We start from the raw sequence: 24,498 nt of genomic DNA on the forward strand, positions 1-24,498 counted from the left end.
TTTTTATTCATATTGTCAAATTATCCTCCAAAAAGTTATTTCATTTTATTCTTTTTATTTATATGTCATTCAAAAAAATATTTATTTTGTGCCTACTTTAGCTAGGAACTATCAACACAATCATAATGAACATATTAGACACAGTCCCTGCCCTCATGGAGCTTACAATCTAAAGGAAGAGAGAGACGCCCCCACCCACACTATTACAAATTCTTCATTATAAGCTGAGGTCAACAAAGAAGGAAAAATATGGGGCTTTTAAAAAATCACAAAAATTTTAGAAGAATTTGATATAGCCTGAAGGTCTGGAAGAGTTTCCCTGGGAAAAATACGTCTGAGCTGGGACTAAGGTTTCTGTTGTAAATCATGGAAAACCAGGTTGTAGAGAATCCTGGATGAAATATTCTAGGCAAAGGGAACAGCAAGGACAAAGCCCCTGAAAAGGCAAGGAAGAGGACCCATCTGAAAAAATGTAATGAAGCAGCTCATTATGGCTGAGGCACAGAGGCGATGGAAAGAGTAAGGCAGGGGCCAGACCACACAAGCCCTCCAGCAGCAGTAGCAACTGGTTTCTTCCACTCTCACCAGCTGGTAAAACCAACATTCAATAATCTGGGCTACAAAAGTCACATGACAGTCAAAGCCAAAAAAACAAACAACTGAATAATGACACAATAAAACTACAATCAGAAAAATGGATGTAAATAAACTTGATCTGAACAAGGAATGTACTTTCAATCTGTTCCAGAACTTTCAAGCATACAATGTTATGTCCTATTTTGAACAATACAACTAGCTAAATATGACAGTTTAACAGTTGTCTAAAATACCTGCATACTCCTGGAGAGCAAAAACATGAAAAATTCTCTGACTTTAATATATAATATGCTAAAACTAAGTCAATTAAAAAGTTTTTAAGTTTGTTAAAAGAAATTTTACACTTGTATTTTATTTAACTTGGAAATCATACATGTTACTTAGGTTCTACTCTGGAGAAAAAAGTACTCCATTGATTTTCAAAGACAAATTTTCTTTACTCTGACGTTGATTATCTTACAGAAATAGTCTTCCAAATAAATAAGACTTAAAATCAGTATTTTAGTATTTTTTAAAATAAAGTTTTAGAAGATAAGTACTCCTTTTGCAGTGTTTTCATTCAGGTAGATATGCAACTATCATAATTTAAAGGACACTTTTTAGTAATTAATTAGACTATAAGAAAAAACTGTACAGAAAGTTTGTACCATAAAATTACATCCCTAAGTGATCAGTGTCCTCAGTAATGGAGAGATAAAGAAGCTCAAGAGGGTCACTGCTCAGCAACCTCTTATAACTAAAGATAGCAGAATACAATCTATTTGTAAAAATGAAGAGACTGCATAAAAGATATCTTTCAAATATTCCCTACAGAAACATGGAATGCCTATTAAAATGACATTGTTTATTCTGTATAAAATATCCCTTCTACCCTCTCAAAAGCTTTTTTTTAAGATTTAAAAAAAAAAAAGCCATATCCTTAAGAAACATCTTCTGAAAATTATCTCAATGCCAGATCCAAGTTTTCCATTATTTACTGTCCTTACCAAAGTTCACCTGCATATTCCAGAGGAACTTTCTAAACCTTACTGTTGATTAGCCTAGTCTAAAGTGGAATTCATTAACAATAAACAATACATAAGACACAAGCTAAGATATTCCTCACAAATATACTTTGAAATAGGTGCTTTTGAAATATAAATATAAATTTCCAGACCATTATTATTCCTGATTAAACTCGAGATTTAAAAAAAAAAAAAAAGTGAGGTTTTCAGACCAATGATGTGTGCAGCTCCTCATGACACAGTCATTCAAGTTTTTCATCTGCAAAACACAATGCAGTAAATTATCAGAAGGGGGGAAACAGCAGCCTCATCTGGTGTACAAAATAAAAACCATTAGCATTACAAAACACATACTGCCAAATTTTAAAGGTTGCACACTTTGCTGAATAAACTCTTTAAATCCTCTTAATTATAAAAGTAACATTAAGATCAACATAGAAAACCTGGAAAATACAGAAAAACAAAAGGAAAAAGTATGCCTGTAACCTTACCACTCAAATAGAATTGTTAGTATTGGGGTTTTTTTCTTTCAGTATTTCTCCTATTATATACAAGTACATAAATAAGAAATACATGTGCCTGCATACTTTTTCTTAAACAAAATTAGAATATTACATTTGCATTTTAATCTTCTGTCTACTTAACATGTAGCATGGTAAGCAACTCTGATTTGGTGCAGGGAGGGAATTACTTCTGACTTTTAAAATCCTCAAACATGGTTTTAACAATATATTATATGGATGTGTCATCATCTATTTAACCACTTCCCTACTTTGGGACACTCACATTGTTTCCAGTTTTTTGACATAACAAACAAGACTGTCATAAAGATACTAAAAACCTATAACATTTCTGATTATCTTCTCAAGATGTATTTCTAGAATTACTATGTTAAAAGGAAATTTGAAATGGCCAAGAATCACCTCCCAAAAAATCCTTTGTTCTACAAGATTTTAACCTATATAAAATTCACAAAACTTATAGTTACATAGTATATGTTTACAAATAAATGTTTTAAGTCATAAAAAACTGAATATCTGAAAAATCAGAAATCATAATAACAGGAAATAGAATCACTATTACACTTTAGCATACACTCATTGAAAAAATAAGTTTAACTTAATGCCACACTAGATACTTAATTTGTTCCAAGTCAAAGAACAGAATATTAGTACCGGGGGAAAATGAAAAGTTATCTCAAATAGTTAAGAAAAACAAAGGATCAGACAATGGAAGGGTAAGCCCAGAACATAAGTTTAGGACAAAGACCTTTCCTCTAATAAATTACAAATACAACAGGTCTCCCTTTCTCTCAAAAAGCAATTTAAAACCCAGTTATTTTTCCCCCTTCACTTTAACCTTTGATATCTACCCTATTTAAATTTTCTACAAACAAAAATTTTGTAGTAGTTCCCAGATAATCGTTAGCTCTCGAATCTCAAGAAGACTAGTTTCTTAAAAGCCCAAACCTCGGAGCGCCTGGGTGGCTCAGTGGGTTAAAGCCTCTGCCTTTGGCTCAGGTCATGATCCCAGGGTCCTGGGACTGAGCCCCGCATCCGGCTCTCTGCTCTCTGCAAGCCTGCTTCCTCCTCTCTCTCTGCCTGCCTCTCTGCCTACTTGTGATCTTTGCCTGTCAAATAAATAAATAAAATCTTAAAAAAAAAAAAAAAAGCCCAAACCTAATACTTGCAAATAAAATGCTAATGTTTCAGATTTGCAAAAGGAGAGAACTTTTCTCTTTCAGTACTTACTCAGCATGAGAAAGTTTTATTTCTTCCCTTTGTCTTGCAGAATAATTTAGGTTCCCCCCTAAAATACAAATAAGCATAGAACTTTTTCTATACAACTATTAAAAATAAAATTCACACACACACATACACACACATGCATTGGTATACCTTAAAGTAACAGAAAAGGCAATGGGAGATGACAAAGAAATGGTTTATCTCCTGGGGCCTTCCCAAGGGAAAAAATGTTTTTTAAGAATCTTTATATGAGGGCGCCTGGGTGGCTCAGTGAGTTAAGCCTTCGACTCAGGCCATGATCTCAGAGTCCTGGGATCGAGTCCCGCATCGGGCTCTCTGCTCGGCAGAGAGCCTGCGTCCCCCTCTCTCTCTGCCTGCCCCTCTGCCTACTTATGATTTCTCTGTGTGTCAAATAAATAAATAAAATCTTTTAAAAAATTTAAAAAAAAGAATCTTTATATGATACAAATACAAATAACCACTTCTTAATTTGAGCATTTTTTTTTTAAGTTTGGATCTACATACTTCTTTACATCTTGTTAACTCGGGCATTGTAATAAATAATCAGTAAATAGTGGAAATTAAGAGAAAAGAAAGGAAATGACCTAAAATCATTTAAACAGCAGGTATACACATTTTACTAAGTACCTAACAACCTTTAGGGGCAACCTCATTAGAAAAATTAATAAGAGTAACATCAAAATCTTATACAGAAGAAAGAAGTACAAATGCATTTAAAAAATACTAGCAAAAGAAAAATATCTGTAACACCTCATTCTGTATCAAACACTTTCAACCTTAAAATACAAACTATAACTATAAATTTGCTTACTTATTTTTTTATTAACATAAAATGTATTATTTGCTTCAGGGGTACAGGTCTGTGAATCATCAGTCTTAACGTAATTCACAGCACTCACCTCAGCACATACCCTACCCTGTGTCCATAGCCCAGCGACCCCATCCCTCCCAGCCCCTCTACCCACCCCCCACTTCCGCTTACTAATTTTTTTAAATATGAAACAATAACACAGTAATGGCTTTAGGTCATTTTAAAACTGCCATACCTCCTTATGCTAACATAAAAAGAACATCTAAAATTTTCTATTACAAAACTTAAATTGAACTGGCCAGAAAGAACATGACAATGATTTAATAAGTCTGAAGTTCCAAAATGCATAGTTCTATGTTACATAATGTGTTTCCATGAACATATGAACAGATTGTCATTATTACATGAACTAAAGCACTGGCCTCTAAAGAGGCATGCAGACAATCCAGGGACCCCACAAGATGATCCACTATGGTTGAAGAAGAAAATGTCTGAATTCTACTTACCTCGGGCACGATTCACCACATAGAGTAAGACCACAGATAAAAGTGACACTGCAAGTGAAAAAATCACAAGGTCCTTAAAAAACATGTACCTCTTCCCAACAATTCCTATGTAATCATAATTACAAAGTAAAACTCAGATAAATCTTCATTGATTGGCATTTAAAAATAAAAAACACTATTCCCATTATATTCCAAAAAGTACTAAAAATTATTTACACACCATTTTTTCCCTGTGGGCTACATGAGCCCAGGGATTAGCAGGACCAGAAAAAAAGCAGCTGAGAGAAGGGAGGGAGCTGATCCACCCGGAGATCACCTCTGCTGCTCTTTACTCTCCAGATTAAGTGTTAGTTCTCCTGGTACTTCCAAAAACTCCTGCCAGCCCCCTGACTGTTTATCTTTTACAGAGAACCAAACAGAAACAATCCTTTGAGGATTTTAAGTCTGAAAACACCACGTCCATTTTACAATTTAACCAAGTGTTAGAAAGTGGTCATTTGACTCCCAGAAGCCCAGAAAGCCCAGAGCCAGTAGAAGCCTCAGAAAGTCATGGCTTGTCTTTTTACCTTAACAAGGCACACTAAATTTACTTAAGGTTAATATGGCAACAAAAACATTTTTAAATGGCATGGCATTTGGTTTAAAAACCAAATATATAGAGAGTTGTGGATTGAAATTAAACCACACGTCGCAGCATCAAAGAGACATACATACACTTCCATGACCTAAGTATTTTGAATTCTACATGACTCACTTTTTAAAAACAAATAACGTATTTTTAAAATTTGATGTGCTTACTTCTAAAATTATGGGATAATAAAATGTATTCAGACACATCATAAACCACATTTCAAGTATAACTGTCTTTTATTCATGTAAATGTAAATGATAAAATCATTGCTAGGGTTTGCCATTTTAAACACATGTTAAAGCATAAAAGACAACTTGATATGTTTATAAAAATTTATAAGATGAACACAACTATCTGTATGGTGAAGCCTACCACAGGAAAAATGTTAATTTATTTTTGTAGTTTTCAACAGTTTCCTTATACTTCCTATTTTTAACCAATAAATCATTAGGGTAAATGTTAGGTAACACGGCCAAGAATAAAAGCAACGTAAAGTTGCCTTATGGATAAACCATGAGCACTCACACCTGAATCCTATCAATGTCCACACACTCACACCAGGGACATACTTACCACTCTTTAAAATGGATTCACTTTAAAGAGGATAATGTTTTCTAAAAACCATAAATATCTAAAATAGAATATGAAACAGACTCTACTACTACTTTTAAAAATAAGAATCTCCTTAAAAAAATGCCTGTGAATCTTCACAGAACCAGAAAGCCACCAGCTGGGAAACTCTGATGCACAGACTAAGAAATAGGCAATCTGGGAGATACATCTTAGGGATTTGGTTTAAAAGAGGGAAAAAGAGAATAATAACAACAAAAACCCAGAAGTATAAATGAAAACATTGTTATCCATTAAAAGAAACTAAATGTTGCCATATCACATACTTACAAGAAACACAGGCAATGAAGAAAACTTCTAAAAACAAATATCCCCGAGTATCCAATATCATGCCAGCAATGATGGAAATGATTGCCAGCCCAAGATTCTGAATGGACTGCATGCTACAATTCAAGAAATATAAAGACACATCTTCATACACACAGTAACAATTCACTTTTAATATTAGTATCTATAAATGACATACTATTAGTGTTAAGAGGTGTTTTTACCTAGGGACGACCTGATCAGGTATTTTCATCCCATGACTATTTCTGCTACTAGATGTTATGCTCAGAGGTAAGGGAGCCTGTCTTATTAAATGCAATATAAGCTCAACATTTTCCTGTTGATAGAAAGTTAAGAGCTAAGCGAATACCAACCATGGGTGCAGTTTCCCCCTTTTGCCCTTTGGGTCAAACACCAGAACTCAAACTTCTCACTAAGAAGCCCTCAGATAAAAAGGCAGTCAATGGCAATGTCAGAAATAACTTCTGGGTTAGCTTAATCCCAACTCTCTTGCTGGAAGACTGGGGCATTTCTGTTGCCACAATAATATCACAAGTAGGTTAACTGACTTTTCTGGTGGTTTCTAGGTTCAGAGCTGTCCCAGAAGCACAATGATGACTAGGTTCAGGAGACCTGGAGTTTCATATGATAATTAAATTGCTATAGCAGAGAGACATTATGGTGTAAACACTTACAAGCCATATGCAGTTCCCAGCTGGTGTTCAGGAACTACAAATGCCACCATCGGCCACAATGCACAAGCAAGCAACGAATAAGAGAGTCCCAGGAGACACTGCAGAAAGTGACACAGAAAAATGTAAAAGTCTTTTAACATTAACCAAAAGGTGATTTTCCTTTGATGCAGATTAGCCAGAGTGACATAACAGCAAATATATGAACATTCATGCAAATTTTATTGCAATTTTGCTAAAATTCATTTGATAGAAAGAAGTCTAGACACTAACAGTATCCCTCTAGTGACAAAACACACTATCTTAACCATTTTATATTATATGCACATATAACTTACTGGTCCCAGGGTACAATCAAGGACTAAGCAAGAAAATAAAGCTAATTTGCAAAAAGTTACTACCATTGTTTCAGGCAAGGTAATTTTCCAGTATTTATTAACTACAAATTAAGCAATCAAGGCAACATCACACCAAAGTCCATTATCTTACTTCAGATCATCAACACCGAACTGGAGGGCAAGGCAAAAAACTATCACCTAATGCTGACTTTTTCTTTAGTTAAAAAAGAAACCTTGTGGGGCACCTGGGTGGCTCAGTGGGTTAAGCCGCTGCCTTCGGCTCAGGTCACGATCTCGGGGTCCTGGGATCGAGTCCCGCATCGGGCTCTCTGCTCAGCAGGGAGCCTGCTTCCTCCTCTCTCTCTCTGCCTGCCTCTTTGCCTATTTGTGATCTCTCTCTGTCAAATAAATAAATAAAATCTTTAAAAAAAAAAAAAAAAGAAACCTTGTGATTTAAGTTTAAATAAGATCATCTACACCTATCATACTGGCAAAGATTGAAATTGGGCCAATGCCCACCATAGCTAGAATACTAAAAACACACACACATTCGTATATTATTGGTAAAACTATAAATCGGTAAGAACTTCTTAGAGAAGAAGTTTCACAATGTCTATCAAGATATTAAATATGCAAAGCCTCTGCTACAGCATTTATACCTCCAGGAATCTGTTTTACAGAAATTTTACTAAGTGTACCACAAACATATATACCCAAAATATTCTTTTATTAATAGGTAAGAACTTGAGCCTGTGGTCTTTAAATTGATATTCTAAAGGACAGTAACAAAAACCTGATGATGAATTCATTATCACTTTTTAACCACCTAAAGGTCAAAGACAAAAGAATGCAAAATCATGAACCCCGGGCTGACAGACTTTTTTTTTTTTTTTAACGCGCCACCTATGATGGAAGAATTTTTTTAAAGAAATACAGGAAAATAAATGGAACTGGTAAGCAATTTGGCTTTTAAAAGACTACTTTATTTCAAATTCTATTTCAGCATTGAGATTACTGTGTTAAATAAGCCAAATAAAATTTAAAATATCTTATTCATTAATAATTAACATTTATTTACTTTAAAAATAGTTATTTTGTAGAGACTGCAATCACAGCAGAACTCAAACTTCTCACTACTGTCTTGTTCTTCCTACTGTCACAAGCTCTGTTTTCAGAGGAGCGGAGTATGGCTCCTGATGTAAACTTGACAGAGTCCTCCCCAAAGCCCTGTGCCCTGTGAGCGTCCGCAGTGACATTACCATAGCAATCCAAGGGTTCCACAACGTGAAGGCCAGCATGATGTGGGCAGCGAGAGTTGTCACCACGGCACACAGAACCCAGATGATATTCTTTCCTGTTTTATCCACCAGGAGCCCAAATATTGGGGACATGGGAGCTGATATGACATATACAATACTGCCCAGAAAATCAAAAGATATTTAATGAAATGTATCACAGCTACCAAAAAAAAAAAAAAAAAAAATCCAAAAATTTCCTAAAACCATTAGGCAAAGCAAACCCTAGCTCGTTTAATTAAGCTATTCTTCTAAAATTGTCATTAGTAAACAGAAATTTAAATATTAAAGAGTGGTCCAAGATTTCTTCGATTTTCCGTTAATGCATAGATGGTCTCTCAGGATCGAGTGGCAATATGCTCTTGGTTTCACATTACAGATGTTAAGTCACATGCCTTGCCTCCTAGAACATTTGCTTATAATTAAAGATGCACACTATGCACACAATAAGCACTCAAGAGAATTAATGAAATACCTGTTAATAGCACTTGCTGCCTGGGAAGAAAATCCAAATTTTTCTGTAAAGAAAACTCTAAAATACAGAGAGAGAGAGAGAAATAAGCACTTTAGAGAACTACTCTGTTTTTAATAATTAAAGGCAAAATGAAACTAAATAAAAGTAACTCTAAGTTTACTCAACTTTTTCTTCTTAATACTGTTTTCCCACCTTATGTAACATTCATCTTTAAGCAACTGGCACTAAAGCTTTAGGGTTTACATAAATATTTCACTAGTTAAATAAAATACACTGATGTGGATTTTTTTCATTTTATTATTCTTTCTTAAAACATTTTATTTATTTGAGAAAGAGAGATAGAGAGGGACACAGAGAGCACAAGTGGATGGGAAGCACGGAGGGAAAGGAGAAGCAGGCTCCCACTGAGCAGGGAGCCCAATATAGGGCTCGATCCCAGGACCCTGGGATCATGACCTGGGCTGAAGGCAGACGCTTAACTGACTGAGCCACCCAGGCACCCTGACTTTTTTCATTTTAAATAAGCACCAAACAGTATGCAAAACTTTTCAGAAAACCAAATGAATTATTACAACATAAAATTAAGAGTGCTTCTTTTCCTTAAAGTGGGACTGGACAGGTTCTTTGCAAAACAGAGTTTCAAATTATTGAAAACAGTCTGAATTTAAAGGTTCTGATTATAAAGACACACCCCTATAAACACACTCACACACTGCTCTGTTCGAACAGCTGCCATTGGAAAGGAAGAGGTAAGTGGTAACACAAAAAAGAATTTGATTTTGAACCCTGGCATAATTATAGTCCTAGCAAATGGAAATGTGCCCAGGCATAATGAGCCAAAGTACTGTTTCCATTCTCAAGAATAGGCTTCCAAACAAAAGAATAAAGAGGAAATTTAAAAAAAAATACCCATCTGTTACAAAGCATTAAAATAAATCTACATTAGGCATCAAAAACTATTAAGTATTTCATAAAAAAAATAATGAAAGTTATTATGCCAAATAGTAAACCTTAAGATAAGAAAATCAGTTATATCCCAGGATATAAAATAATTCCTATTTAAATATAATCTATAACCAAAAAATCAAGACTTATAACTAACAAAATTGTATTTGTGTGATTAAATTCTCATTATAATTTAGCCAACAAAAATGCAATGCTACAGAATACTCACTTCCCAAGTCCGATAAAAGGGAACACTGCCACATAATAACAGACACAGATGATAAATATCAGCCAGAGGGGTAAGGAGAAGTCCTTCACATCAGTTAACTTAATAACTTCACCTTGAAAAGAAAAGGAAGAAACTATCAGCATAATTTTGCATAACTAGGTCAATATTGTTTTTATCATGTGATTAACCTTTGCCATCCAGTTTATAAAATACTTTTCTCAGTAAATTATTGGAACATAGCTTATGGGAAAACTTAAAAAGACATTAGAAAAAACAAAATCTAATATTAGTGTCTACTCTCCTGCTGTCTTCCAGGAACACTCATCATTTTGCAAATACACAAAGTGCAATCAAGAATGCAAATTCTGTCAAAAGCACTTAAGGGGAAAAAAAAGTACCCCAAAATTTAGATAAGTAGGAACAGATTAGAAAGTAAAACATGCATTAAGCCTCACTGGACTTATAACACTACATTAGGAACTTAGCTCGTTATAAATTATCTTCAAAGGTCTGCAAATCCCCCAAATCCCCCTTTTCCTGCATTTAGACCTACCTGTTTTTCCTTGGGCTTTATGAAGGATTCTCTCTGCTCTCTGATCCAAGTAAGCGAGAACCAAGGCACAGATTAGTGAAAGAATACATGTTATACCCCCTACAATAAAAAAAGAGAGAGAGAGAGATTTTTAAAAGAGAGCGACTGAAGGTTCCCAAGAGGTAGTACCGTAGAGTAACAACAGAAAACTTAACAAATGAAACAGATGGCATTTAGACACACTGAAGAAAATCCTACAATTACTAAATCAGGACAGAAGGAAAGAAACAGCATGTGATAAGTACTCAACAAACAAAAGTCACTCTTATTATATTATTTCCTAGTAGAAGTTTGTAGACTAGAGGGAAAAAACTAGAACATACTAGGCTAGTCTTGTAATGCAGAATAAGACTTTAAGAAAGTGGATGACAGCTAGCAAATCTGTACTAACTTCTTAACTAAGTCTAAGCACTAATTATTGACAGATGCCAAAGGGAAAAAAAACTATGAAAGCAAAGTCTGATTCTGTGATCATCGTATCTTCCTCTTGATTCCTTCCCAAAGTCTGTAACCCTTGCTCCTACCCTTTGGCAACCCATAGGGTCCCACCCTCCCACAGCACAGCTAGCCAGGCTCTCCTTCCTTTGTGTAATCAGCTCACTAATTACTCACTAATGCTGACCTGATATCATTAAAGCAAATCAGGATAAAAAGTAAATAAAGTTTATACTTCTCAAGATCTTTAAAAGAAGCTCAGTAAAATAAATGAATCTTTAATTACATAATACAGTCTAGCTGAAAGTTGCTAAAATAAAAGTCAGGAGATACGGGTTCTACTTCTGCCACAAGCTGAATGATAGTGAACACAGAACTTAATCTCTCAGGGCTTCAACTTCTCCATTTGTAAAATCAGAGGCTCTGACTTGATGGCACAGATCTTTTCTGGTGCTAAAATTCTTTAAAATTCTCAAATTCTCCAGTGTGGAGAAGACTGGAAGGAATACTAAAGAGCATCTGAGAGTTAAGAAAAAGAGGCTTTAAATAAGGCAAGGGATCTGAGAAGGCAGGAAGGAAAGGAGAAGCCTCTAGATGCAGGTTGCCTGTTCAAGATTTCCTCTCCACTGCCCTCTTTCTACCAAGCTATACCAAGGAATTATAAGGAATAAAAGATGGCACAGAATGTTCACCTCACCATCCACAGGTCTTTATAGGGCTCTGCAAGTGACCCTCTTACCCATTATGGGGCACAGTTACAAAAATCCACTGCTCAGAGAAAAGCGCAGGGAATTCCAGAAGGCCTCGTATGTTTCTTAGTGATCCACCCAGCAACCATCACAACCAAGTCTTACCTAACAGAACTTAGGGCGAGAAGGGACCTATACACTTTTAGTCAAACACCTGAAATTTTACAAAAAAGAAAACTGAGACACAGAGGTTAACTTCCTTGTCCAAGATGACAGAACTAGTTACAGCTAGTACTAGAACCCAGACTCCTGACTCTCAATTTAGTGGATTTCCCACAACATTATATCCCTTCTAACTTCTCTAAAATCTTAGCTCCATAGTACTGTAACGGAACCTTGATCAAAAGGAAATAATCATCTCTCTGCTACAGACTAGTAACACCTTACATGTATAAAGTCAGTTTTCAGAGTTTTCAAATATACTCTCTTATTTGCTCACCATGACAACGCTGGAGTAGACAAGGTGGGATAAAATCCTCCATTTTAAGAAAATGGAAATAGTATCACAAACTGCGTGAATGATTCACTATTTCTAGTTAGGTCCAAGAACTCATGAACTATTCAGGCAAAACTACAAACAAAGTGGTCTAATCCCAATTCCAGTGTTCTTCCTGCTCTGCCACATAGTTCCTATGACATACTTTCAGAAAAGATAAAACAAGGGACAAAAGGATCCACTAACCAATCATAAGTGTGACCCCAAGGGTTGTGTGACCAGCAGAACCCAATGAAGCTTCAACCTTAGAATACAGCCATCCCATGAGATTCATGTTTACTGTACTTCCCTGAAAGAGAAAGAAAAAACATTTCATTTACATATACTCTGCCTCGTTCAATAAAGGATATGAGGTGGCTAAGAGAAACAGGTCAAACAGGATCCAGATTAAACAAGAGATACATTTTTTTAAAAAACATGACTAGGAAAAAACTAACAAACTAAGATAAACCCACAGATAAAATTACTGCACACAAAAAAATGCTAATATGTAGAAAATGCTAGTACCGAAAACAGCACAGTACATTTAGAATTTTCTAGCAGCAAAAGCAAAAAGGAAACAATAAGTGACAAAATTCACAGGGTACCTAAGAATAAAATAAACTTTCACTCAGAAAAATCACAGCCTTTGCTTATAGTTTCATCTAAAAAAAAATTGATCCTATCCATAAAAAGGCAATAAAAGTTATAGAAGATAATATCCTCATTCGCTTGTTCATTCAGCAATTATTGAGCCCATCACTGTTCCAGGTACTGGGAATATAACAAAGGACAAAACAGAAAAACCTCCAGCTTTCATAAAGCTTACATTTCAGTGGAGTAAAAGAGGTAAAACATGTAGCATATTAAATTGTGGTAAGTATTTTTAAAAATAAAGGAGGGGAGCAGGGAAGGAGAACATAAAGTGAGATTGTGCCTCTGAGTAAAAACTTGAAGGAAACTAGCCACATGTGATCTGGGGGAAGGACAGAGCATTTAGGCTGAACGAACAGCCAGTGCACAGATCGTGAGAGTGCATACGGCAGCATGCTCAAGGAACAGCACGGAGGGCAGAGACTGGAACAGTGTAAATGAAAAAGACAGAACATGAGATGATATCCCTGAAGAGGAAATGGTGGGAAGACTGGCTATAGGTAATAATATGGGCTCCTGGCTTTTATTCTATGTAAGATGGGAAGTCACTAAGGTGTTTTTTGTTTTTTTTTTTTTTAAGATTTTTATTTTAATATTTGACAGAGAGAAATCACAAGTAGTCGGAGAGGCAGGCAGAGAGAGAGAGAGGGAAGCAGGCTCCCTGCGGAGCAGAGAGCCCGATGCGGGACTCGATCCCAGGACCCCGAGATCATGACCTGAGCCGAAGGCAGCGGCTTAACCCACTGAGCCACCCAGGCGCCCACTAAGGTTTTGAGTAGAGAAGTGTCAGGAATTCCATGCATTTTAATAGATTTGCTCTGGCTGCTATAGTCAAAAGAGACTACAAGTGGGAATGAAGGCAGAAGTGAGGACATAAATTAAGGGGCTACTGTAATAATCCAGAGTGATGATGGGTCTTGGTCTAGGGTAGCTAGCAATGGGCATGGTGAGAAGTGGTCACAATATGGATGTATTTTGATGGTAAAACTAATAGGACTTGCTAATGGAAAATACATGTTGAGAGGGGCAGTAATTTAAGATCACACCTAAGGTTTTGCCCAAGCAACTGGAAATCAAGAGTTGCCCATAACTGATGATGAGAAAACTGCAGCATAAGCTGGTTTGGGGGGGGTAAAGGTAGAAAATCAAGAACTGACTTTTGGCCATGTCAGCTGTGATGTGCCTACTAGACATCTAAATGGAAAAGTAGAAAGCTGCATTATAGGGGTGTGGAATTCAGGGAAAAGGCCTGGACACGTGATATAAATACAGGAGCAAAGACAAGTTATTTAAAACTGCAAAACTAGGTAAGATCACAAAAGATGGGAAGTGTTAAAAGAAAAGAGAAGATATCCAGTAACCATGCCCTAGGGCACCCCCACATTTACAAGTTCAGAAGACTGAGATAGATCTAGTGAAACAGGCCAAGTAGTAAAGAGAAAGACAAGAGGGAAACTATGAGACTGTAGTGTCCTGGAACCGAAGAGAAGAAATCAAGGTAGGGGGAATGTCAACTGCACTAAATGCTTTTATTGACAGGTCAGACACTAAAGACTGAGAAATGAACATGTCCTCAGCAATATTCTCACAGCAAACACAGTAGTAAATTTCACACAGCTGTTACTTAAAAAATGCTAGCCTATGGCATTACTCAAATGAGCAAAAAGGTATAAATGGAGACTTACTGGAAACCTTCCTCAATATCACTGAAAATAAAAGCTTCTCAAAGACAAGGATGTTGCCTTAAAAATCCTTTAATCCTAAAACGCCTAACACGATATGGCTTAGCAAGTCCTCAATAAATATACTTTGAAATAATGAGCTTAAAAGAAACAAATGACAAATGAAAATCAAAGGGGTGCTGGACTCCAACCCCCAGTAAGATATAAAAAATGAAAAATGCCCTGCCTAAAGGTAGAATGGTAACATAACAGATCAAGTGTCCAAAACCAGACAAACTCACAGCTCAGCCTATAGGAAAATGAAGAGGTAAAGCCAGAATCTCTATGATCATTCTGAATATGCACAGGGAAAAGGGAAGCACAAAAGCACTGAAATTCCATCTACCCCAGCAGCTCTGTAATGAAATCTTTTGGTCCCATGCTTCTCAAAAAGACCCTAAGCACAGAAATCAGATCAAAGCTGAACTACCCTGGCTAAAGAGGAGGTGGCTGCTTGAGGTCTGGTTTACTCTACCTCATCCTCAGGTCCTTCCATCACCCCAGTAACCTCCACCCTGCATCCTCAAAGCCCCTGAGATTCCTTTCTAAAAACTTAGGGCTCCTCAGAATGCAGCTCAATGGATGAGAGCTAATTTGTGACCACACAGAAAAGAATCTGAAGACCACCAGTAGCCACAATGATGTCACCAAGATTGTATCTTACTTCTTTCTTCGATAAGTTATTAGACAATGAAATTCACAAGCTGTCACAGACATATCTTGACCTCCACAAGATACACTAGCTATGAATTACAAATTAAAGTCATATTTAGGTGTTTCCACTCAAAAATGATTTTTCTAAGTAATAATAGTCTATACTATCAAAGCTATAATAAAAAGGATCCTTTCATATCCCATAGATGGGGGATGTAAACATCACTGACAGGATAATATGAAACTACTAACCTAAGAAACCCTAACAAACCCTCTTGATTCAATCCCATTCCTAGCGACCTAGCTTCAGGAAACAATCAGAGACGCAGAAAAGTTTTATAGTGTCACACAACAGCACTATCTACAATGGTTGAAAAATTAGAAAGAACCTACATGTATAAAAATCACAAAATGTTATGAAAATTACATGTATAATGAAATAGTACATTAAAAACTTTTTGTACTGGATTTCTTCCCTAAGACTATGGTGCATCCATTTTCATGCCATTAGCTAGTCTTTGGAACCTTCATTTTTCAATGGCAAGGGTTTTTTTTTAAAGATTTTATTTACTTATTTGACAGAGAGAGAGAGAAAAGGATCACAAGCAGGTGGGGAGAGAGAGGGGAAGGCTCCTCGTCAAGCAGAGAGCCCAATGCGGGGTTTGATCCCAGGACCCTGACATCATGACCTGACCCGAAGGCAGGGGCTTAACCCATGAGCCACCCAGAAGGCAATATTTTTTTAAAAAAACCTCTACTCATAGAAGTTTATAAGGAAAAAAACCTAACATGGTCTGAGATGGCCAAACACTTCACAGGTTACATTAATAAAAGTACAATGTTGTTTCCCTGGGTACCCACTATCAGACCAAACCTGAAACACCATGAACATCTCCAGGTTCCAAATGCCGGGGAAGCATTGGTGGTTCAGTGGTAGAATTCTCGCCTGCCAAATGCCGGGGAAAGTACTGAGTGGCTACAGTACGCCCAGGCAGAGGGGAGCACCAGCACCACGGAGCTGAAACCCATGTTATGTGGCTTAGACAACCACAGGAAATGAGCATGTCTGACAGAGAACTTAAAAGTTGCCTTTATAAGCAAAGTGCTAGTGCACGAAAGAGGAAATAAATATTAACTGGAGGGCAAAAGAGGGAGCAATGAGAAAAAGCTACTTGCAGAGGCAGATTTTATCTCTGCGTGAGGCCAAACTTTACAAAGTTGACTGAAGTACAGGAGCTGCTCTATCACACAGTGAGCTTCCAATCACTAGAGATGTGCAGGTTTCGTCTGGAGGCCTTGCATACCAGGGAGTCCAAAAATGGGCAAAGGAATTAGATGACAAAACCTGTAGGATCCCTCCCAGTGCTCACATTCTTTTTAACTAATGAATGCTCTAATAGTATTTTTAGACTGTTTCCTAAGTGCAATAAGGTTAGAAATGCCTTAAACTAAAGGTAAACGCTATACTATAGTCTACAGACATAAAAAATCAAGACCTAATATGGCAAACGAAAACATATTTTATCCCATTATTTGTAAGAGATGATTACAAGATTAAATCTCTTACTTTCTGTTTGGCTTCATTAGGTTTGTCATACTTACAATTCTAGCCATACTAAGCTGGAGTCCAAACACCAAGTTTAATTCTTTGCCTTTAAACCAACTCACAGCATATGTATTCTGGGCAACTGCTAAGGACTCCCCACCGATCCTAAAAATGAGAAAAGGAAGAAAAATTACTGCTTTTACAGAAACACCACAGTTAGCAATGCAAATTTAAAATTTAGATACCCCTCCTATCAAAAGGTTGGCTCTATTCCCCACCCCTGGATCTAAGTGGGCTTGAGACTGTTTCAATTAATATAGTATGGTGGAAGTGGTGCTGTGTAATCAAAGCAGACATCTGCCTTTTCATTCAAACATTCACACTTGAAGCCTTTAGCCATCTTGTAAGAAGTCCAACTACCCTCAGCACACCATGCTATGAGAAAGCCAAGCCACAGAGAGAGGCTGCATTTAGGAAATGCATCCAGCAGAGCTATTCTTCAAGCTGTCCCAATCCCAGAATGAGACCCATGAGTCAAGAAGCTTTCAGATGATTCCAGCACTCAACCTTCCATGAATCTTTTGAGCGGAGGCTCTAGACATCTGGTGCACAGACAGGCTGTCCATGCTGTACCCTGTTCAAATTCCTGACCCACAAAGTCCACAAACACATTGTAACAGCTCTATAACACTAAGTTTTGGGGAGTGTGGTATGTTGCAATAATAAGCATGACCTGTAATAACAGGAGTCTGGGTTATACCACCACCTATGCTATATAAAATGTTCCTGGGGGAAGAGTGGTTCATACTTTGTGGAAAGACAAAAAGGCACATTTTTCAGGTCAATACCTTCCATATTTCAAATTTTCCTATTTCCTGGGTTTTAACTTCTCGTTTTATAACTTTTGTAAGACCACTCCCCCTCTAGGCCTTTAGTTAGGAGATTCTCCTCCATATCCTAACACTGAGTCCTTCTCACTCTGTCCTAATCCAAAAATACTCCCATTCTCTTTTCCTAATCCAAACCCCTGACTGATGTCAAGACATACTTCATCCATGAGGCCATTTCTGACTACATCTCTATCTCTGGATCCCTTTCATATTTTTATATACAGTTTGTTTTCTTCTCTTTCACTTAGAGCACTTTGGTGGGTATATCATATATGTCTACATGTCCCCAGTACTTACAAGAAAGCTTAAATGAGTGATGTCATCTGCATCTCTCAGGGCAGGAAGCCCAAGGCTAGACTCAGAATGAACTTACTGAACAGACATTGAAATTCATAAAGAATAATCATTCTATTGGTTATTTTGCTCATTCAAGCCTCTTTAACAGGGTTCAAAAGGACCTGCATGTTATCCACCAAGAAATAGCAAAATGTCCATAAGTCACCAACCTAGAAATGGTTGGTCTATACTTTTCTAAATGAGGTTTAAATCAGTCTTCAGTACAACAAAAGACAAAACACCCAGGAAAAATATCATTTCTGGAGAACAACTTAATATTCAAACCCCAAACAGAGTTAACTATGACCACTCAAAATTGTTGCTCACTTTAAAGGAAAAGTAAGACAATAAACATTCTTGTGTATATATATAGCTAGATTTCAAGGATTTGAGGTAATTCTCCACAACAGACAGTAATATATTTTTGTGAATCTTTATTAAATTGATAGTTAAGCAGTGAAACAGTAATATATTAGGATGAATGAAATTATTCATAACTTACCCAAACACAAACCTTCCAAATTCCATCAGCCAAAAAGCATTAAATATTCCACCCAGAGCAAAAATCACCTACAATGTAGAATATAAATGTAGAATCAATGAAAAAGTAAACTTAAAAGTATTCAAGAGAAATAAGCAACTTATAATGAATCACAACTTCTATAATAGTCTTAACATTCCCTCTTAGTAAATCTGTGAAATTTAAGTACTAATGTTCAACTACCTCAAGGCTTAAAATGGACTATACATTATGCTACACAGGCATTTGTGGACTCTGCTTAATTAAGTCAGGCATTCAATAAACACATTTTTGCTGGTGGAATTAGACAAGAATTCAAAAGTCACTGTTACATAATCAATGAAGGTTTTGGACCCTCTCACCTGTCCAATGCAAACAAAGCAGCTAAAAATAATGGTGCCCCATCTGTTAGAGAGAGAGAGAGAGTATGAATTAAGAGTATGTCACCAAAACCCTTCAGTAATAATTCTTCAGTCTTCTTTGACCCCTATATTCCCTCCAAGGAAAGAAAAATGAAATACAGGTCTGCCTCTAAAGTTAGCAGCTTTCCCAGGCTAAATGTTAATCTAGAGAAGTCTTGACTTCTAAGGGGATTCAAGGCTTCAGTAATGGCATGTTTAACTTAAACCATTATCATCTCTTAAACAAACAAAACTTGTCAAATAATCTTCAAGAAGTTCCTAGGGTTCCCACTTAAAAATCAACATTCTTGGGACACCTGGATGGCTCAGTTAAGTATCCAACTCTTAGTTTCAGCTCATCATGATCTCAGTGTGGCATCAGGCATCAGGCTGGCATCCTCAGTGAAGAATCTGCTTAACATATTCTCTCTCTCCCTTTGCCACCCCCCCCCCGCATGCGCATGGGCATTCTTTATAAAATTACTATTAAGAGTTTAGAATTTATTCCAAGATTAAGTAATTTTAACTGGTCATAATTCCTGGTAACTAAAAACTCTTTATTGATTTTTGGTTTTGGGTTTTTTGAGTATAGTTGATATGGTATTTTAATACTTTCAAGTATACAACACAGTGATTTGACAAATTTATACATTATACTGTGCTCACCAGAAGTATAGTATCTGTCATCACACAACACTATTACAATAATATTACCTATATTCCTTATGCTGTGTCTTTTATTCCCGCAATTTATTCAGTCCATAACTAAAAACCTGTATCTTCCACTTCCTTTAACCTATTTTGGCCAACCCTCCAAGCCCTCCCTTCTGGCAACCATCAGTTTGTTTTCTGTATAGGTATGATTCTGTTTTTTGTTTATTCATTTGCTGGTTTATTTTTTTTTAGATTCCACATATCAGAGAGGTCATATGCTATTTGTCTTTGTCTGACTTATTCCACTTATCACAGTAACTAAAAGGATAAATACAAGTTAATACAATTACGAATCTGCCTACTCACACATTCTATACTTCAAATGTCTGTTTCCCCAGAGTAATAAAACGCCAGTATTTTAAAAGTCCTTAAAGATTCTATGAGTAAACCATACTTAGGAAACTCAAATCCCTCTCCATATCCTTGTGAAATGGCCATTCCCACATTCTACTGAATGTTCTCTAGCACTAGAAAACTTGCTGTAGTCCCAAGGCAATTCATGGCCCCTCATCAAACTGATCAAGGAAATTCTTCATCATACTAAGCAGAATCTGTTCCCCTGAAGTTTCCATCCCTGATTCCATCCCTTCAGACTAAGCAAAATAAATTTAATTCCTCTTTAATACTTAACCCTTCAAAATTTTTAAGTCCCCAAGTCTATACACTTTCAGTTTCTTCAATCCTTTTCCATCAGACATGGCTGGAAGATCCTTCATCATTTTTCCCTCTGCCTTCTGAAAATATTCTGCATCCCTCATGGAAGTTTCCATTAACAATATATACACAACCATAAGGATGAAAAATGACAAAGCTTAAAACGCTATTCCTTCCTCAGCATCTAACAGAAGTGGCCACAAAAAGTTCAATGCCCAAGGGCAGAAAGAGAAAATCTCACTGGGACTGTGAGAGGCAAATACTATATATGTGCCAAATACTATACATCTTTCTCAGTCCTCATAACTACCTTGTAAGGCAGGAATTATCACCATACTTTACCAATAAAGAAACTAAAACTCAGGAAGCTAGCAACAGCTCAGGATAGGAAGTTGAGCAAGTGGCAGCAATGGGATTCAGACCCTGGTTTGCCTGATCCTATATAAGAATATAATTTGTACTTTTAGATAACTGAGTTACCATATTTCATGAGTAGTACTTACTAGTTCCAACCTTAACTGAAATACCAACCAAGTTTCAAAAGCCAATTCCAGGAATATATAAAAACCATTAAAAAAAAAACTAATGTAGATTATCATAGTCAATACAGAATTTTAGTCAGTTCTTTATAGAAATACCTTAATCTAGTTCTATGATTTTCTAGTAATATTTTACACATAGGTGAGATGTTTTTCAAGCTTACCGTATTCCAAATACTCGGTCAATCAAAAAGCCACCAAAAAAACACAAAACTACATTTGGCCAAGAATACCAGGCATATAGCAGCATGAATTTCGTTGTATTCACCTGCATATCCTATATGGGAAGAAAATGAAACTATTTTTTTTCCAAACAGTTACGTTTATCAACAAATCAAAACATTCTTTTTGTGTAGGACAGGCATTTTCATAATCATTTGTAGTAACTAACTGCTTTAAGAATCCCATGACAGCTGTGGCCCCTCCCCCAGAAAACTGGTCACACCTAGGATCCATGGAAACTTGATGGATCCACATGCCTTTCAGAGGCTTCAGGGAGTCCAGGATCAATTAGATCCCCCATTACTAGGACCATCTCCATCTGCATCTGCCTGTATCTTCTACATTCTAATCCCCATTATACTATACACACTGGTGCTCTCCTACCCCAACATGGAAAAAGATCATCTTAGTCCATCTCTACCCACCCACCACTAAACCCTACCTTCTTTCCCTTTCATTCTAGAATGTGAAGGGTCAATCTATTTCTTCCTGTCCAAAGGTAAAAATCTTAAAAAGGAAAAAAAACTATCTAAACACACAAGAAACTATAAATATTAAATGTATTTTTACAAAACCAAACTAAAAATACTGACATGGAGAATCCTCTGCAGTCGGCATCCACATTTTAAAAATGAAGGAATAAAAAAATAAATAAATAAAAATGAAGGAATAAAAAAGACTTATTTAAGAAACAAAAAGCTATTCTGCCGAATCATTTGTCATTCAGATGATTATGCAATTAGAAAGTGAACAAACAAAAATCTGCTAATAATTTTTGGCAATTTTGTGGAAATAGGACCTAATTAAAGTGTAAAACAGTATCTAGTCAGAAGTGCTATAAAGTCTTTGTGGCCACTCATTCCAACTCAGGAACACTCCTTACTACATATGGATTTAACTACAGATGTTAAAATGATTCACTGAACAATGGTTCAGACTAGGCAATCTGAGACTTGGTGATACTTCAACAGCTCACTCCAGAGAAGCAAAGTGAAAAACCAACTTACCCGTTTAACCTGAGTCTGAAGGGCAGCAGGATTATCATAGCAAAAATAGCTGCCTAGAATAAGGAAGAGCAAACATTTTGTAAGTGCTAATACTGCCCATATAGAAGTTTCAGGTTGCAAATATTATTCAATGTTTTCATTTACTTTCAATGTTTATATGAAGGGCTCCAGGACTGACACCACTGACCATTTCCCTTCCACTAATATTTTCTGCTCCCTATTAGTCATTTAAAAAGGGAATATTACTTAGGGGTGGGTAGTTCAAGCTCTCTGAATTCCTTCTTAACAGTGTATCGAAAGCTTTGACAAAATAGGGATTCCCTCACATCTATGGCCCCAGGGGGCGAGCTGCCAAGCCTCGGGGACTTCTTGAAGGGCAAAAGAGTGGGACAAAACTCGCCCAGCTCAGTCCCCTAGCCTCTCCTAGATGCCGAACGGCTAGCAACGTCCGCAAACTTGAATGGAGTCGCGAAGGGGTGGGGGAGGAAGTTCAGGAGTTTAGGAAGCTGCACTGAGGCCGCGTGTCAGCTCTGAGCTCAGTGCGGATTTCGGGGATACCACACAACATCAGAACTTTGGGATCATCAGCCCCTCCCCACCCGGCCAGATGCCTCACCGAAGCCCAGGAAGCACATCAGCAACAGCACCAAAAGCCGGTGCGCCAGGCGACTAGGGTCGCAAAGGGCCGGCAGCGCTCCAGGGATAGGAGAGATGGCAGCGGCACCTCTGCCAGCCTCACTGAGGCCACCTTCCAGCAGCGCTCGCGCTTCCTCATCGTCCTCTTCCATTGGGCCGGGGTAAGACCAGGACACGAGATTAACTCGGAGAGAAAAGCTGGCGCCTAGGAGCCAGTGAAGTCTGTGGTCACGTGGCTAGTGTGGGTCACGTGACGCGGCGGCGGATCAAGCAAAGCCGAGATCACGTGAGTGGCCATGATCACGTGGCGAGCAGCACCCGCCCGGGAGGTAAGGGGGAGGCGGTGTTTCGCCATTCGTTCTCTCTGAGATTTTTGTTAAGGTTCCCACCTTCGGCCTTCCACCGTGGGGAGCACTGTCTTTCTGTTTCCTGCCTTGCCCTCATTGCAGACTCTGCGCAGCTCCACCGGGAGAGATGCGGGCCTTGCGTCCGCTTCGACGCCAGAGTCCTGCGTGATCTGATGTGGGCTGGAGACGACCCGAAAAGACGCGCCACCCTTCTCGCAGCGTTGCTCTCCTCCGCCTCTTTGCTCTCCATATTAACACATTTGATTGAATACCTATTGATATGTCAAGTGGCATGCCAGTACTGGGATACAAATGAAAACGAGACGAGCTCTCAGACCTCTTAAGAGTTTACGGTTTAGTTGGAAAAAGTGACTGAAACTTCTACTTTAAAGAACTAGGATGAATGGATGAATGTGGTGAGAACAGTGACTTAAATCAGCACTAAATTTTATTGACATGCCAGGGCAGGGCATGTGGGAAAGGGAGAACGGGTGCACAGTTTAATTAGCTTTAGAGAAAGTAGCATAGAGGGGATGGGAAATGCTGAAGCTGCTTGAGGTTGGTATCTAAACAAGATTTAGTAAAAATGAGCCGGCCGTGCTGCCTGTTTCAGGGGATGAGTTACGGGGAGAAGGGGAGAGGTGGGTAGGAGGGATCATAAAGATGCAAGCATGAAACAGAACTGTGTGTGTGTGTGTTGATTTGGGATTGTGAGAGAAGGAACTCAAGAGTAGAAACACTAAAGGTGTTCCATGCAAGGATTTCTAGCAGAATAGCAAAAATACAAGATTTGTGTTTTAAAAATTCAATCAGGCAGCATCATTCGATCTCCAGCCTTTGTGCGTGTTTCCAGACTTTACAAAAAGAATTTTGAGGGTGAATCCTAGAGGTCTAATTACAGTGATGATTGCTAGGTGTAGGAATATCAGAGGTGGCAAGGGCCTACAGTGGGGAAATAGGGATGGAGCAATAGAGACGATAAGTATTTAGGAGGTGGAATGGGGATGACTTTGTGAATAATAGCATAGAAGGTTTGAAAGAAAAGGATTCGAGAATGTCTCCCAAATACCTAGTACAGACCTCAGAGTCAGAATATAGGAAGAGAGGAGAGTGGGGGAGAGTGTCAAAGAAAAATTAGCTTGAAATTTTTGCCTTTGAGATGCCTACACTTGAAATATCCATTTTCCACCTCCCATTCTCTCTTCAGTTCCACAAGAGTA

At 37.5% G+C, this 24,498-nt stretch overlaps 1 protein-coding gene across 5 annotated transcripts; it reads right to left on the bottom strand.

Annotated features, from left to right (window-relative positions):
* Positions 1 to 35: 35 nt before the first annotated feature.
* MFSD1 (major facilitator superfamily domain containing 1) lies at positions 36 to 23,187 on the bottom strand. Of its 5 annotated transcripts, XM_059163660.1 has the most exons (16): positions 22,912 to 23,187; positions 22,296 to 22,348; positions 21,231 to 21,343; positions 19,121 to 19,163; positions 18,741 to 18,808; positions 17,069 to 17,177; positions 12,645 to 12,747; positions 10,740 to 10,838; positions 10,187 to 10,298; positions 9,013 to 9,069; positions 8,502 to 8,658; positions 6,908 to 7,005; positions 6,216 to 6,328; positions 4,685 to 4,732; positions 3,353 to 3,410; positions 36 to 1,860 (listed from the first exon to the last, which is right to left on the bottom strand). In XM_059163660.1, the coding sequence occupies exons 1-16, from the start codon at positions 23,081 to 23,083 to the stop codon at positions 1,857 to 1,859; spliced, it is 1,407 nt and encodes a 468-aa protein (XP_059019643.1). In that variant the 5' UTR covers positions 23,084 to 23,187; the 3' UTR covers positions 36 to 1,856. The 5 variants fall into 5 exon arrangements, with proteins under 5 accessions (XP_059019643.1, XP_059019645.1, XP_059019644.1 ...); XM_059163662.1 differs by lacking the exon at positions 21,231 to 21,343 and having other exon boundaries at positions 22,912 to 23,050; XM_059163661.1 differs by lacking the exon at positions 36 to 1,860 and having other exon boundaries at positions 3,349 to 3,410.
* Between the last annotated feature and the right edge of the window lie 1,311 nt (positions 23,188 to 24,498).

This window comes from Mustela lutreola, chromosome 2 (genome assembly GCF_030435805.1).
Source record: "Mustela lutreola isolate mMusLut2 chromosome 2, mMusLut2.pri, whole genome shotgun sequence".
In the NCBI taxonomy this organism is placed as follows: Eukaryota; Metazoa; Chordata; class Mammalia; order Carnivora; family Mustelidae; genus Mustela; species Mustela lutreola.